This window comes from Harmonia axyridis, chromosome 1, assembly GCF_914767665.1.
Source record: "Harmonia axyridis chromosome 1, icHarAxyr1.1, whole genome shotgun sequence".
NCBI classification, from domain to species: domain Eukaryota; kingdom Metazoa; phylum Arthropoda; class Insecta; order Coleoptera; family Coccinellidae; genus Harmonia; species Harmonia axyridis.
In genome coordinates, this window is record NC_059501.1 from 17,759,671 (window position 1) to 17,772,079 (window position 12,409).

At 34.8% G+C, this 12,409-nt stretch overlaps 1 protein-coding gene across 1 annotated transcript in view; it reads right to left on the reverse strand.

Annotated features, from left to right (window-relative positions):
- LOC123670647 (RNA polymerase II elongation factor Ell) overlaps positions 1–12,409 on the reverse strand; it is an 86,186-nt gene that overhangs the window by 56,036 nt on the left and 17,741 nt on the right. Inside the window, exon 2 of the mRNA XM_045604158.1 lies at positions 1,756–1,809. Coding sequence (XP_045460114.1) covers positions 1,756–1,809 — 54 coding nt within the window. The remainder of the gene's footprint in view (positions 1–1,755; positions 1,810–12,409) is intronic.

Consider the following 12,409-nt stretch of genomic DNA (forward strand, 5'->3'; position numbering starts at 1 on the left):
ATTTGCATCAAGAACAGTCGAGTCTCAAGTATACGTTCTTGGTAATGATTCAAAATACAGTATAATTTAATTTTCTCTGAAAAGATGTATCTAATGAACAGGTTCAAATTGTTTTGATTTATTATTTCTAATAATAAATCTTCGTTCAAGGATGAATCGAATTTTACAAGATTAGATAAACAAGATAAAACAGTACATAATTATGATACAATTATAAAGGGTGTTTCTAAATAAGTGCGGACGTTTCAAGGGGGTAAACCCTTGCCGAAAAATTAGAAAATAGAAATGTCCAAAAATATACGCCAAATCAGTTCGCTCGAATACCAAGATGTTGCTGTGCTTCATAGTGTATTATCTTGCAAATAACAAAGTCATCGTCTTGGATAAGGAAAAGTACCTACTTTATATTGACTAATTCCTAAATTAAAGGAAATGACGGATGTTACACCGATAATAACTAGAATTGTCCAAAAAAAGTGAACTTCTAGCCAATTTGCTGATAAAGCTTTAGTGTCTAGCGATATCAACTTATGGGATTTTCAGGCCTTATGGAGACAAGTTAGAAGCGAAGCTTTGGACAGTCATGGTCAAATTCATAACTGCCCAACAAAATTGGTCAGTTTTACCTACCCCAAGATGATATTATGTTTTGGTTTGAAGTTTTGGAGTTGGAGTTTTGTGTCATTATGCACGTGATACTCAAAACTGCTCTAAAGCTCCCGACATACCTTCTATGCTCCAAAACGACAACCCCCCCAAATTTACCGAAGACACAGACTAGGGGTTCCGTGAATACATCTGACCGTTTGAAATTTTGTTTCTAGGTTTTTCCGTTCGAGGTGACTTAAATGTCATCCTGACGATATTATACAATGCTCTGTTTGTTACGGTAAAGAAGCGGTTTCTCTGTGGAATTCTTCAACCTTTGTAAAATCTCTGAATTTGTTACTTTTTCCCCTCTCTCCAAAATGTGTCAGCTTACTGTCGATTTGTAACGATTATATTGAGATTTATACTGTTGGCGGTTCTAACGGACCGAAGAAAACCTGTTCTAGAAGGTAACAGCTTGTAGCCTTTATCATATTCTTGTCAGATAGTTCTTAGAAGATAAGGGTGTTATTTTTCAATGGCAGGAAATGGTTTATGATGCATTTGACATTTTGAAAATATTCAGATGGTTTTTGGTAATATGCCGTAACAATATTTGTACACTCGACAGGTAATAGTCAATAACCAGTAGATACAAGGACATACAGGCTGTATGTTTTGCAAAATTTACTCCGATACTATATTAATGTTCGAAGGAGGACATATTTGGCTGTACTTGAGTCTTGAAAATGCAACACTCTACAAAGGGTCATGAAAAGGAATATTTCCTTCTGATCTTATTTTATAGTGAACAACAAAACTAGAAAATTATTCAAATTCAAAAACCCAATTCGCTTTTTGATGCCTCTAGTGTTGAATACATTTATTCAACATCTGCGATTTTGATGCATATTTTCCTAAAACGTGCATCAGAGTTTAGATGTTTAAAGAATATATTCGACAACAGAAGTCACAAAATGACATATTTGATGATTTAGTACCTTGATGAGTTGGAGTACCATTCCTTCGCAGAGGGTTTGTGTTTTTAAGGGACAAAATACGGCAAAATCTGTCCCCCCTCCTTAATAAACGTTTCTGAATAAATTTCATAAAAACATTATAATATCAGAATAACAGAAATTCTAAATATAAATCATTTCAACTTACCCCTTCATTTCCACGGAATTGTATCGTTGGTGTTTGTTGACTGCTAAATTTGTTCTGAAACAGAAAAAAACACAATAAGATTCTATGTAAAATAAATACATGCAATAAAAACAGTTGTATCGTCAGAAGATCAATTATTCAAAAATTTGGTTTCATTCAGTTTGGAAGGAAATTAATTTTAACACTACAAACAAAATATCTCTTAATTTCGGAATACCAATTCGACATTCCATAAATTCATCTGACCTAAACCTCCGAATCTTTCATTTACTTGAACTTGGAACGAGATCAATAAAAAAAAAATCCGAAGAAAGTATTCGTCTGCGTAATTCCTACTGGCAAATCGACATTATTATGATCGCAAGATGTTTTTCCTTCAAATGACGCATTTTATTTCCTCATAGTATAGTCATTACGTAAATAACATAATCCGTCACATCGTTAGAACGCCATCAACCATCATATTTCTGTAAATATGCGAATGATTAACTCACAACGGAAGCCATCGGGCTATTACAGGAACGAACCAAAAAAAAAAACAAATCAACGAGAGAAATTGATCCAATAATGATTTAAATTCCATAATTCAGTGTTTTCGAATTTATAATAGTCAATTTGTATAAATAATAGGATTAAGTACAGGAACTACAATCAATATAATTCACGGCAGATTTTGGAATTCCACAGGGCGCTGTTTGAGGGTCATCAATAAACAATTCAAATGAAAACGTACGTTTCAGAAGTGAAAATCAGCATACCGAATCACTCGGTATAGTACAGATGAAAAACGACTAAAATGTTATCGTTCAAAGTAGCGACCAACTTATTATCATTATTAGTTTTTGGTTCGTGTACTGAAAACCAACAAAACTTGCATTGGACCTCACTCGATACATGCTATTTGAATGTATTTCGAAACGCGAAACACTTGTTTGCTTTTCTAAAATTTGTAAATACACGCGACCTTGAACTCTAAGCCGAGGACGAGTAGATACCGTGTTTACCGTTTTAGTACCTACATATCTACACTTTCAGTGAAAAAATTTCATAGGATAAGTTCAAAGTTGGAGAAATTATATCAATCTTTTTATCTTGGAATGTTACTTATCTAAATCCAAAGTGTTGATGCCGAATGAATAGTACTATTTTAACTTCACCAATTTTTTTTTGGAAAAACTTCTGGTATCAGGAAACATCTCTCAAAATTTCAAAAAAGCACTGACTTGGTGTCGGGGGCTTTCGAGCGCTCTTTCATTTTTGTGCCTATGGAATACCACAGAAGTTTTCAGTATATTAAATCAAACGTGACTTATTATATCACTGTTGTAGGTAATTCTATCTTGATGAGGAGTTCAGATGATACAATCCTCTTGAAATATATTGTTGAAACGTAAATATTGGTCACTTGTTATCATTGAAATATTATTGTTTCTTTTAACGATATTCTGCTTGAATTTTCCACGGTTCTAATGAAGCAAACAACAAAAATGTTTACACGAAGCTTGGTATCACATCGCAATACATAGTTTCTATCGGATTTATTGAAATACATATTGAGTTTTTTTGGCGATAGTCTTCTCGAATTCTTTCTTTAGTGAAGCGATCAACATGGAATATTGCATGAAACATGTTGATCTAAATTCAGATGGAAAATTTCATAGAATTGGAAGTTTTGAAAATACATATCAGGAAAACAAAATTTCGAACAAAGATTTCAACTCAGGTTTTTCCGTCGGAGAATTATCATGTTTACGACCGGACTGGACGGACAGAATAGATTAAGATCACTAATGAGTTAAACCCAATCGTTGGAGACCACTCTAGAATAAAAATTATAATATTAGAGGCATTTGGACAAAATTATAGCTAACTCGATTTTTTTAAATTGCAATGAAAATACCATGAAAATTTTTCGGTTTGTTTTTACAAAGAATTCATATAAAAATCCGATCATAAGTCTTTTTATCCGGATAATTTTCAAAAATCTACCATCTACTCGACATCTACCTCAATTTCATAACAATCTACTCTCTCAAGCAGGTGTTGCATCAGAACGGACGAAGAGAAAAAACCTATTCTCTTATATGTCACTGCCATTGCCGTCATTATGATTGTCGAACATATTATCCTTTGTTAGACGGATTTCTAAACTTACGATATTGCGCAAGGACTTCACGACCTGTTGTGTCGGATACATAATTGACTTATTGACGTTCTAATCTCGGATTATATATCTGCGTAAAAACGCTGCAAATTTCACATAAAGATTATTTATTGCCACAAAGTATTGTTTTCATTCTCTAGACTCCAGAGGTATCAAACGAAATATATTGAAGAGCAGAAACAAAATTCGTACATATTTCTGAATTCACTTGAGTGAAATCTAGTGATTTTTCCAAAAACTTGTTGTTATGCTCAAAGCGTTCACAAATCTGAGCATATTTGCGTTATATTCGTTACCATCAATTCGCGATGTTGCCGATGAGTCATTCTGATTGTAATTCAAATTTCGCTTAGTTTGGTAATTTTATTCTGAATTGCTGAGTTCGATATAAACAAGGTGTCGCACATGAAACTCAAGCCGGATATATTGGTAAGTGTGAGTTTTTCCGGAATGACAAATTTTTTGCCATCTTGAGACTATAAAAATATAGAGAGTGTTCCACTATTGACCTCTATTACGGTCAAGAGCGAAAATATTAGGATATTTATGAACACAATATCATTGGCTCCAAGCTATACATTCCCCAATTGTTTGGAAATACACATGGTGTACCAAAAAAGTGTAAATAACCTCAGACATATGTTTTTTCGTATGGAACAGACAGTTTTTCATTGAATTTTCGGATGGCATTGAATAAATGAAGTTTGATCAAAGTTTCATATGATGAAAAGTTACCGTTTTTGAGATATTTCGATTTTTCATAAATGGACGAGTCTTTGGCAAAAACTAATAACTTCGAAATGAATGAATTTATTCAAATGAAATTTTGCAAATTAATCCTAGTAGAATGGAGGTGATTACTGAGTTTTTGATGAGCATTGAGACCACTGAATCATTAAATCGGTAATATTAGGCTTATTCTGAATGGTATACCCTGTATTTGATTTTTTAATAGGTATCAAATTTTATTATCTTCGAAAAATTATCCACCAAATAAAAAATAAAATACAGTGAGTATATATTTGGTATAAGATCGACATTAAGATTTGGATAATTCGTCAATGAATCATCTCACTTTGAACACCCAGTAGAGTTCCCAAATGATTATTAATTATCGAAAAGTCAGTACTTTCCTCTATTTTTCTAGTATTCATTTACAGAATATTGTTCGAATAAATTCATTTGTTTCGAATTTATTTGGCATTTCCAAAAACCCTTCAATTTATGAAAAATCAAAATATCTCAAAAATAGTTTTGAGCAGATGAAACTTTGACCAAACTTGTGTTGATTTATTGCAATCTGAAAATTCAATTAAACACTTTTTGGTACATCCTGTGTTTGAAAATAAAAATTGAAAATGTAGTATGCGAATGAATTGGAGCCTAATTATTGTGTCGAAAAAAAAATTGAAATTTCATCTCTTGATCGTATTAGTCTTAGAGTGGAACACCCTGTTATCAAGGTACCGTCACCCTTTTAGTTGGGAGGCAACCTCCTCACACGGTTCAATAACGTTTAGAAATTATTTTTTTCAAAATTGAGAATCCTGAAAGAAAGAAGAATTCGTCCATGACGGACATTAAACCAACCTTATTAAGGATTTCAGACCATCCTGAACAACATTCTACGAGCGGAGATTTTTAAATCAAAGGCCATATATTCTTTCATCACAATAAATATAAATAATTCAATTAAAACGTTAGTTTTTCCCCTTTTGCATTTCAAGAAACGAGAAGATTCGAATCATAGATTCGATTATATCCCAGTTAGTTCAACCTACAGATCAAATGAACTAATCTCAATCCAAGGTTGAACAAAATGAGAACTACGTTATGTATAGGAAATACCGACCGAAAAGTATTTAAAAAAGGTCCAATCAATCTAAATACTCTGATTAAACGTTAGTTTTAATTATTTTGCATTTGATGAAACGAAAAAGAAAAACCATAGATTCTATTCAATCCCACTTAGTTCAACATACAGTTCAAATGATCTAATTAAAATAAAAACTACGTAATTTATAGGAAATAACGACCGAAAAGTATTTCGAAAGTCTAGAGCAACGTCCCAAGGTGCAGATAACGTTCGACTCACCGTGCAACAACCTTCGGGCGAGCGGGAATTACCCACCTACTTGTCGTAGGAAATAAAACCGATGGATTCTCTTCCAGGAATACGGGAATTCCCCGAACTCATTCTCCGGGAACGGGAGTTAATTGGTTCTTTGCGAACGTAAACAGCGGAGTGAGTGAAATATGCTGATAACGAACACGTTTTCAGCGAAACGATAATGAATTTGTAGGTAGACGGGGCAATCCAACCCGTCTGGAACGTATCAACTCTTAATGCTCGTATCATTCAGTGTTTCCGGCTATATCAACACATCGTTCAATTCAGAAGTTCCCAATTTTTTTTCTTGTGGACCGTAGAAATCTTACTGGTTTCGTGCTGCTATATAATTACATAGGCGTACAACTTTGCTTCCGCTGTTTTTTTTTCCGAAATTCGAGGCTTCATTGTAAAAAACTGGTTATACATTTGTGATTCGAAGTATTGTCTAGCGCTGGCCAATACTTTCTACCATCTTTCGGGCAGCGCCAGCGTACGAATCCCGCGTTGAAAAAATGGATCATCTTTTGAAGCGATCCACAAATCGATCCAATTTTTTACTTCTTCATCATAAGACCGGAAGTTTAGCCAGGCTGTGAGCCATTGATTGAAACAAGTCCGAGGAAGCAACGTCTGAAGAATACGGCGGATGGGGTAGGACTTCCCATTTCAACATTTCTAAGTATGTCTTGACCACTTTCGCAACATGGGGGTCTAGTATTATCAATCTGTAAAATCACTTTATTATGTCTCTCGTATTGCGGCCGATTGTCTTTCAATACTCGATTCAAACGCATTAATTGCGTTTGATAACGATAGCCTATGATTGTTTCAACCGGTATCAACAACTCATAATACATTACACCGAGCTGGTCCTACCAAATACTGAACATGGCTTTGGAACCGTGAATATTCGGTTTGGCCGTCGACTTGAAAGCTTGGCCGGGATATCTCCATGATTTTCTGCGCATGTGATTATCGTATTAAACTCATTTTTCAACTATAGTCACAATGCGATGCAGAAATCCCTTCTTTCACTAATAGCGTGCCTCATCATTTGAGAGCATTCAATGAGCCTATGACGTGAATTTGGCTCGTAAGCTGACATGTTCAATCGAGAGCAACTTCATGATGCAGACACAAATCGACTAATATTTCGATGGCGTAATGTTTACACATATCTAAGTATGTATGACATCTACGATCTATTTATTTCGACTACCAATTACCGCTACAGCCATCTATTTCAAAACGGCGGAAGCAAAGTTTAACACCTAATATAATTGCATGAGAACCATAGCTCCTAAAAATTTTACCCAAAAAAATCTGAAAATTTACAAAATGTTTTATTTTTCAGTCTCAATACCTCCGTTACGGCCTGACAAAATTCACCGTAAAATTTCTTTTTCCTTAATTTTTTTTAGTACTATATGAGCAATCGTTTTTGTTATTTTCTATCGAAACAAGAGAAATTTTCGTTGATACTCGCAACTTTAGAACCCTGAGGGGTCCATTCTGATCGGAAGATAGAAACTATAAATCTCATCTGAAATATTAGAGATACCCCTCCGAAAATCAATCAACAGTCAACAACATTTATCCAAAATATTTCCGATAAGCTTGATGAATTATAACGTAAACAACTTGTAAATAAAGAAATTAGAACCTGACTAGGAGTTAATATGTGTAGAAAGCGATCTTAAGATGGTTTTCAACAGTTAAAATTTTTTTTTCTGGGGAAATGGCCCCCAAGATTCGCCAAGCTTGATATTGTTATTGAATACACTCAATTCGGCCGGATCTGTTGTTACTAAGCTTTTTTTTCAGATATTCATCTTGAATTTTCTTTGGTTATGGTGACGCAATCAACATACATTACATTGCAAGAATCACGAAATTGAACTTGTGTATCTAAATTCATCACAAATTTTCATCTGGAATTGTAGGTTCTCAAAAAAATCAGGAAATTTCGAACGACCATCTTTAATTTCATGTAATCGATTACTGGAAGGAATATTATGATCAACGCCTGTTATTGATTCAAAAGCGATACTAGATTATAAAAGATCAATTTTGTAATAATCCAAACACACTACAGTCTCATTCCTTTTCTTATCACGGAAATATAAATCCATCTCGACATGTAGAAATCTTCCTGTATTGACTAGAACAAAGCATTAATGTTGCTCTTGACCCACTAGGTCACTGTGTGTATCGACTATTAAAATTGTGAAAGTTCCTCTAATAACAGTTTTTATCCTAACGCTATACACTTAATTGACACTCGGATAGCACTGCTTGCTAGCCAATCTCGAAGAACTCAAAATACTGATTACTCGAAAATGGCTTTGAGGCGCTCCAGAAAGGTTAACGAATCTGGAAGGTCAAAAGTTTTCGATTCTTTACAGTTTATATCAGCAAGGATGGAAATTTTAGTTCGTTATTTTATCTCATTTAATAGTCGGACAAATACTTCAGACGATCCCACTTTATATTCCAACATTTTTGCACATATTCAGAGGTGAGTGAAAACCCAGTGAATACATACAATATTTCAGCAGGCTTCGGTAATCGGTTCTGTTACAAGTACACTTAGGTATTTAGTTTAGTTAGTGAAATTCTCTTGAAGAAACTTGTCTGGATGAACTCCTAACGAGATAATTGACCATATTCACCGTCGCCATATTGTTGTGCGACAATACCAACTACCCAGTGTTCCCAACGAAGAAATATTTAGTTAACTAGAAAAATTCCACAATATAAAGTTTAAGTGAAGTTTATGTGTACCTTTTCTGGCTGCTACGCCAGATAGGCTTGTTTGGGACAATATTTCGCAAAAATTTTACCTTTTGGAAATAAAAACATTAGTGAAAGGTGGTTTTATGAACAATTTAACTGTGGCCGAGTGTATAAATGAAGGCTTCGCTCCATTTTTGGAAATAGTCAGTGGAAGAAAAATCTCTATGGCTGATAGTAATTTTGATATTAGCGGTATTTTTCTAGTAAACTCAATATTTCTCCGTTGGGAACACTGGGTAGTTGGTATTGTCGCACAACAATATGGCGACAGTGAATATGGTCAATTGATTTCTTCTTGAGGCTACTAGTACTTCGCGTCGAAGTGTCGCTTGGGTCTGTGTAGAATGTGGTGAATCTACTTGTCCCCTGTCAAATTGTCTTCAATGCTCTGTCGTTGCAGCAACATGTTCATCCAGAACAAGCTGATCTTGTACAATCCAATACAACAGATTAATCAGAGAATCCCTCGACTACCATGAATCTTACACCAGATAAAAGCGTCCAAAACTTGTACTCCGAATCGAATCTTTCGAAAATGGTGCAATCAACCTCGAAAAGACTCGTTCAACCAATGTATCCTGCCTAAAAGTCCATGCAAGGTGACAGGCCATCCCAATTCCTGCCATTCAACCCATTTCAGATCTGGATGCAGGAGCCTATGACTCGTATATTTCCAACAGCAGATTAGATTCAGTGAGTAAGAGACTTACACTTCGACATTTCATAAGGTAATTCGTTCATGAGGATTCCCACTGATTTAACAAAAAGGTAGTCCACAATGTCCCAGATGTGTTCAATAGGTGAAATATCAGGAGATCTAGGGAGCCAAGGCAACAAATAGACTTGAAGGTCTTCAATGGTCCACGAAATTCTTGCAATATGTGGTCGAGCATTAAAATTTTTCCCAAAGGTTGTATTTTTCTGGGATTTTGGTCATTCACTCAACTAACCATAAGAGTCATGTATGTATATAAAAAATTGTCGTAACAAATTGATTATTATTTGGTGTTCTTTCTCATTGAGTTTAATTTATTCATTTTTTGAATATTTAATAGGCCAAAGCCCAATTACAGAATGATATATTAGGTGATTCGTTCATTTCAAATCAAATATAATGAGTACTAATGAGTTTTAAACAAAAAAAAAATAGTAATTTACAAGTAATTTTGCAAGAAAACGATCGTACCAGCATATGTTTGTACTACATGAATATAGACGTGAGAGTTCAGGCAGAAACAGAAAATTATAAACGAGAATAAAATTCCGAATGGAAAAATTATAGATAATATTCTTATGAACATTGTTAAGTAACTAACCAAGGGAAATACAACAAATTGTAAAGACCTGATAAAAGAAAGTTTCTGCTCAATTTTTTGACAGATCATCTTAATGAATTCTCGAAAAAAAATCAAAGGTTGGTTGAAATCACGGTGGGGAAAAACATACTTCACTTATCATTATCACATCATTTATGTTGATCAGATTTATGAAGTTTATAGAAGCAAAAGAAACAATTTGAATTCCTAAGACAATTCCATAACTGTTTATATAATTCTGAAGTGTTCATAATAGCCATTTACCGTATCCCAAAGCAATAAAAGAACAAATTCAGCGACGAACCAAGCTCTGGTTATATAACTGTTACGACTCGCAGAAAACCCAATTGTAGTGATCGATTGTTGAAATGTTCAACAATCGATCACTACAATTAATTTTTTTTTCAAATTGAATTCTTATTTAGTGCAGATACGTGACAAACCCTGTTTGAACATAGAATGGAATAAAAGACAATTCTAAAAGATTTACACAGAAAACTTAAGTTGGGACCCACTGTTGCCAACTCGATGGTGATCGTATTTTTCCCGAGTCCACGGACAATTGCCGTTCCTTCGAGAAAGTTAAACTTTGATGTTCTTCATCTCGACTGCGAGTGGTTATCTAACCGTGCACGTGAAATTGCCCAAGAAGAGATCGGGTAATATGTAACATTCGAAACAGGTTTTAACAAACCACCTACGCAGCATGGGTCGAAAGATAAGAGATGAAACTGAAAGTAAATACACTGACGTTCTACTTTGCAGTTTTTGTCTCTGATCGGAAGAGAAACAATAAGGACGAATCTAAGTGATGAAAAAATGGGGCGACAGTACGTGCAGTCGTGATAGCCATTTCCATACATAATGCCATAATGTAATTGAGTTTCACCGAATAATTTATGTTTTATTTTATTTTTAAATTGTATAATCTCCATTGCAAACCCTTTAGAACTTTAAAGCTTTAAATTCGAGTAATGTGACATACAATTTCTCTTGACATGTGCCAACTAGTTCTGCCAACATTATTCGCCTTAAAAGGCAAAATTCAAAGTTCGACATTTTGAATTAAAAGTAATGGATGATCCTTCGAAAATAAGGTCAGCCTACTTATCTTAATCCGAGGCGAATAACCTTCGAAATTGCATGTTACCTCCGGGCATTCTTCAACAATTTCTCCCCGAAAGTGAAGGAACATTAAATGTCAAATATTGGACGGAAGGCGTGGCCTAACCAGGCTGAATGAAACATGATAAGCTTGACCTTCAAGCAGACGACCTCAAAACAAAAGGAAATGAATTGCGTTATACCTCAAGGAAGAGCGTTCAAGCAAGATATGACGATAAAAAAGTACCACTGACAATGCTACTGGCGATATTTGAGTTTATTCGTTATTTGTACAACGTCCGAGCAAAGGAAAACTTTCGTAAGAATGAGTGCGATAAGTTCGACTTCCCGCATGGTGTCAACATGGTTGGTTATTTCGAAGAAATGTCCAAACATGGTAAAAGACATAGACTCTAATCTAGTGCAGGAAAATTATACTTTCTGAATTAATAATTTGATAAATCAATTTTAGGCAAGGTTGTAGGAAACAAGGAGCATTAGCTCCATAAAAATTCGACAAGTATTGCTTCAAAATCTAAAGAACGGAATGCTATTTGGTTTCGAAAACTAATCTGCAAATATACAAATCTTTCTCATCAGTATTGGCGAAAAGATTTACAATATCCTCAGTGTTAATCCAGTAACGTTTCCATATTCATGCACCAATACCAGTTTTACTATCCCACCTGTTGAAATGACTCAACCGAATACAAATATGCAAACTCCTAAGGCGCCTCTAACGGTAACAGTCAGCAATTCATTCATCCAGACTAGCCCAAATGCCTTTCTTCATTCCAAAGAATCCACGCTGAATTCCTACCCGGCGGTGACTAAGGAAACGGATATCGAGCTACCGGAACTCGCTAGTGACCTTAAGTGATTAAGACCATTTACGGTCAATTGCCGTCTCAATTTCGACAAGCAAGCCAATGCACTTTAGAGTGCCATGGATCATGTGTGCAGCTCTATAAATGAGATCGATCACGAAAGAGTGCAAGATGATATGACACATTGAATCTTCTTCTTTATTCACTATCCCTCTGCCCAATTTAAATCAGGACCCCAAAATGACAAATTGATTCTATTGAGACATATTCAAAGATGACTTATGGCTCTTTTACTATTGAATCTTTAAAGGGCAAGGGCTGATTTTCCATATAA